Genomic DNA, 5,299 nt, shown 5'->3' with positions numbered 1-5,299 from the left:
CTGGGTGTGGCAGGGCTGCAGGCACTGGGCAGCCCCTCCCTCCCTGCAGGGCTATGCCTGGCACTCGGCCATTAACGCTGGTCAAGCCATGCCCCGCTTCCTGCAAGCGGCTCCCAAGATGCCAACACTTGGGGGCAGAATGACCTTTCTGAGCCCCTGCTCCACGTCAGGCAGGCAGTCCCCGGCCTCCACGAGGGGGTAACAGTCCTCACGTGGGGAGGCAAGGGGGACCTTGAGGGCTGGCAGGGGCCAAGCATCAGTCAGGGGAAGGGAGTGTGAAAGGCGGAGAGGCCCCCTCACTTCCTGCCCACTTGGAGGGCCCCTTTGGGCTCCTGATTAACGGAAGACCAGTTTTCCATGCCTCTAGGGGTGCAGGGTGGAAGGTAGGCACTGACGGGATGCTTCCCCAGATCCTGCCAATGCTTCACAATGCCCAGAGTGCTTCTCCACCGGCATCCTCACAGAGTTTCAGAGCAGCCCTGTTACAAGGGCAGGGCCTGGCCTATCCATTGGATAGATACGGACATTGAGGCCAGAAGAATGAGCCCCTGGTCAGCTGCCAAGAGACCTTGGTTCAAGTCCTTGCTTTCTCTGGAGAGTTCTCCATCAGTCCATGGTCTCCATGGGCCCTCCCAGTCCTGTTAGGACTCACCTCCTGTAAGACAGCTTTCACTGATAAAATTCCTAGCTCCTGAACCCACCCCTGGGCCCCCAGCAGCAGCATGAGAGATCCAGCTAGAGGCTGGAGACAGGTCCCAGTGATCTGGGCTGTGCCTTTGTTTCTCTCAGCTGCCCTCGGCCTGCTCCTGGCAGGGAGACATCACCCCCGGGGCTGACTTCAGTCTGCAGTGGAGGGCTCCATGCCGGCCATACACCTCTCACCCAGCCCTTGAGCCCACCCCACACAGGACATGTTGTCATCCCTGCTTTAGGGAGGGAGAAAGTGGGAACTAGAGAGGGGGCGTGCCTGCCAAGCTCACACGGAAAGTGAGGTGGTGCCAGGACATGAGCCCAGATTCGGTGCACAGACGCAAGGGAGCACTGTGACTGAGGACAGAGCACGGGGCGGGCGCACTGGCTGATCCAGCGTGACCCAGGTGGAGACGCCCTCCAAGGGATGGGGGGCAACTCCCCCTCCTCGAGCTCCCTCCGCCCCACGCAAACAAACAGGCATGCATTTATCTTTTCGGTCTGGGTTTGCAAACAGCTCTCTCGCTTGCCTTTTTATTGCAATGAGCTTTTCTAGACCTCTGTCTTGCTTTTGTAACTTGAAGATATTTATTCTGGGTTTGGTAGTGTTTTTATCATATGGTGACTTTTTAAAATAAAAACAACTGTCATGACTTGCCTGCCTTTGTCCAGCATGATGCCTTGCTTGTACCAGCACCCGAATGGTTGAAGAAATCAAGTACCTGATAAGGCCTGGTCCCTGTCCTAGGATAGGTCAGTGTCTCCCCGCAGCTTCCCAGAGGCCCCCAAGCAGCCAGGGTCCCCTCCCTGGTACCTTGTGCCTACAGCCTTCTGGACACTGTCGTCCACGCCCACCACTGAGCTCTGGGCCCCAGCTCTTTTCGTTCTCCGCTCCCTGGTGCCTGGCACAGAGTCAGCGTTTAGGCAATCAGTTGTGTGAGTGCCCAAGGCTTCTGTAATGGGTCAGCACTATGTCCATGATCATTTCTCATGATGGGAAATTAAGAACAGGCTTAGAACTTTCCAGTTGGCCAAGTACAACGATCCGGCTCTCTGTGGGTCCTCCCAGCCCCGCTCTGAGGCTGGCGAGTGTAGCTCTCCTGAGCAAGGCCTCTCTCTAAATAGCCCATATCATAAATGGTGAGAGAATCTGCCTACAAAGGCAAAAACCCTCCCAAACTATTTTCTGACAACATAGCATCATGGAAAGCGTTCCAGAGCCGCCAGACACCAATGCCCGAGGGCCAGGGAAGACAGCGTGCGCACCTGTGCCCACCCACCTCGCCTGCTGTGCGGTGCTGGACGCCGCCCCCCCTCCACCCCCGGGACGGCGCTGTCAAGCGTTGGGCTGTGAGAGCTCCACGCCCGCGGCACTGTGACTTCGAGAAGGGAACAACCTGGTCCCTGCAGATGTTGGCAGGTGGTCGCCTGGAGCGGGGGAGAGGTGGGTGTCGGCCACAGGACCAGCAACATCCCAGGAAAGGGAGCCACATGCACCAACACAGGACCTCAGGGGTGAGACTGAGACCTCCGGTGTCCAGCAAGAAACCCAGCTTGGCCAGGGACATGCTTCACGCCAGGGGCCACTTGGGGGATGCGGAAGCTAAGGGGGAGACGTCTGTAGGCCATCAATGGTGCTGAACTCGGCACCATTTTCCAGGCTTTGCAAATGAATCCTGAAATGGTCACGTTACCCAGAGGGAAGAACAGCAAACTTGGAGAGGGGACCCTATTCACGCGGCAGCACCGCAGCATCACTTCCCCCCAGGACGCGGCCCCCACGGCTGCTTTCTGACACACGCAGAAAAATGTCGGGAGACTCCAACTCCACATTTTTGAAAAATTTATTTTATACCCTTAGAAGCTAAGAACTCTGCCACTCATGAACCAAATTTAGAATGAAGATACTTCCCTAATTTATCCACTTCCTTTGGAAATTCTATAAACAAGGTTTTGTACACAAGAGGTAGCAGAGGGCAATTCCAGTCTGCTCGCCCGACTCCCGAGGCGGCTCCTGCACTGGGGGCTCAGCGGGAGGGCGTGGGGGTCTGCTGCGGGGCTCCGGGGCCCTCCCGTTTGTTGCGCCATCAGTGAGCAGGCAAGGCCTCTGGGAGGGAGGGGTCCTGGGCAAGCCGCCTGCTGGGAGGCGCTCGGCCATCCCAGGGGGGCCTCATGACGGAGCTTCTCGAGAACATACAGCCCTCGGTTAGTTGTGCAACTCCTCCTTGACGTGCAGACCACTTTGAAGGATTTATAAAAACATCTTCATCCAAAAAATTGGCAGTAAAAATGACAACTCTTCCAAGGTAAGCCTGTCATAATTGTCACTTTGTTGTACTACTTTAAAAAAAAGTCATCAGCAGGTCCAGACTGCAGCCGTTGGAAATCACGTGGTTACTGGCAAAGGGAAAGGGATGTTCATCGCAGCAACCATGTCAGCACAATCAACCAGAGCACGTGACACACGAGTGCCAGGCGATCGGATGAAGCTCCACGGGGAGGACAGCAGGTGCCGGGGGCGTGGAAGGTGCTGTTTCCATAGGAAATAAGGGGACTACAAGTAGCAATTCCACTCTTGAATTTGGGCTCCCAAGAGTGTAGTCACCGGCGATGTCGCCCCAACACGTACCATCGCCAGCATGTCAATGTCAAGCCCCATACAATCGTTCTGGGAGGATGGGGGTGGAGAGAGGGGTGAACATGGGCTGGGGAGAACAGGAGGACGTGGAGTATTCATGGACTCAAAAGCAATTTTAAAACATCACATTCAAAACTGCAAAAACATCAGAACCAGATAAAATTTGCCAGCTGCCCCTGAGCACTTCTCTGAGGCCACAGCGCTGCTCTCAAATGCCGGCCCCGCACGTCCTCGGTGTCTCTGACAAAGGCCACCGCCAGCCCCAGGTAGGTTACACGATTACAAACCGAAGCCTGCCGCATGGAGACTTCAACAGTTCAACAGGGAAATGACCAGGCGACTGACACACACACGACGACAAGCTGCCTGTCACGTGCTGCTCAACGCAGGAACAACCAATGGGGCTCTGTGGGGCCGGCTGAGCCCCTCTGACTTGGCAATTCCAGCCAACAATGGCAACCTGGCACCTCCCGAGGCTCCCTGGTTCTGGGCGTGGTGAATTGAAAATAAGGCAGAACACCAAAAAGAGGGTTGAAAATGTGGGTAGCAACTCAAAATACAAAATGTACAAAATATATGAAATATGTTGGCATATCTCCTCCCCCCACCAAAAAAAGGGGAGCTAGAATGTAACCTGCAGTCAGTGAATGGGGTTATAAGGGGGAAATACAACTAAATGGATGGTGGTTCAACTGCCTTCTAGTTATCGCTGGGAAAATCAATCTCGTCCCTGTCTTTTCAGTGTTCATTAGTCACGTGGAGGAGAAACAGTCTCAAATTCCTTCTCTGCATTACAGTTACTAAGAACTCACACAGCAGTGTCTCCAACTCAAATACTGACCTTCACACAACCAGCCCCAAGGGTTTCGGTAAGTGCGTTTTAAGCAAAAGCAAATGATTGCAGATCACATGATTTAAGACTACAGTTTATTCAATATGTCTCCACGCGTTAAAAAGAAGATTATATGAAGTCAAACTCAATAAAATTATATTTTAAAGTGCCTTTTATTTTGCTGTTTTTAAAATTTGTTTTGGGGACAACTCAAAACTTCCTTAGTGACTGGCGTCAAAGTGCACCCTGTACTTCGGGAGGAAACAGCATTTTTTTTATTGCTCTTTTCAATCCCAATGATATCAGGAAAATACCTTAAAGAGCTTAATCATTTCCCAATTTGTGATCCAGATCACATCTCATCAAGGTCCGAGCTGATGCACAGGGCTCTCACCCAGACCATCTGAGCTGTGCAAACAGGGAGACATATCAAATACAAAGGTCTGTCAGCTGCCTCAGCCGCTCTTTCCAGCGCGGAGGAACCATCACGTCTTTACATCATCTATTCAATGTTACTGCACGATTAAAAACTTGCCCCCACACATCTAAAGGCAGTTTGCTTCTTTTTTTTAAATATAAAAACCAAAGGAATTCTTCTGTAGCATTGTAGAAAAAGCAACAGCCCTACCCTCACTCACTCCTGCATGTTCATGTAACAAAAAAGTCTGCCACCAGCTTTATTTCCTAAAATCTCCACCAAAATGTTAATCCACATATGGACCGTGTTCCGGGGCGGCTGCGCACAGGCCGGAGCCTCCCACTGCTGGCGCGCTCCCCACTCCCCGCCTCCCCAGCGGCCCTGAGGGCACTTTCCTTAAAAACGCTGCTGCTCCCGTCACAGCAGGCTCCCCCTGCTCCAGCTTCCCGGCTCCTCCAAAGGGTTCAAGGATGAGAGTCTGATTTCACAAAGATGCTGAGCGTGCAGGAGCTGGATGTGACTTCTCCTCGTGTGCTGGCATGTTCCTCTAGGGATCGACATCGTCAAGGTCACTTCTTAACTCGCCAATCATCATGGGTGATTCTGAACCCTTTGAGAAAGAAAAGGAAGTTAAACTCAGACATAGTCAAGTTAGAAAAAAAAGGTTTTCTATGCTGACTTGTGTTCTGTAGTTTAAACGTGTTCTCATTTAACAAGTTTA

At 52.7% G+C, this 5,299-nt stretch overlaps 1 protein-coding gene across 4 annotated transcripts in view; it reads right to left on the bottom strand.

The window, feature by feature from the left end:
* Positions 1-2,516: 2,516 nt before the first annotated feature.
* USP24 (ubiquitin specific peptidase 24) overlaps positions 2,517-5,299 on the bottom strand; it is a 139,237-nt gene continuing 136,454 nt past the window's right edge. For all 4 annotated transcript variants that reach the window (XM_070509829.1, XM_044770871.2, XM_044770873.2 and 1 more), the window contains one exon: positions 2,517-5,188. In XM_070509829.1, coding sequence (XP_070365930.1) covers positions 5,126-5,188 — 63 coding nt within the window. In that variant the 3' untranslated portion in view covers positions 2,517-5,125. The remainder of the gene's footprint in view (positions 5,189-5,299) is intronic.

The sequence above is a fragment of the Equus asinus genome, chromosome 5 (genome assembly GCF_041296235.1).
Source record: "Equus asinus isolate D_3611 breed Donkey chromosome 5, EquAss-T2T_v2, whole genome shotgun sequence".
In the NCBI taxonomy this organism is placed as follows: domain Eukaryota; kingdom Metazoa; phylum Chordata; class Mammalia; order Perissodactyla; family Equidae; genus Equus; species Equus asinus.
This window is presented reverse-complemented; position numbering and strand designations above follow the sequence as displayed.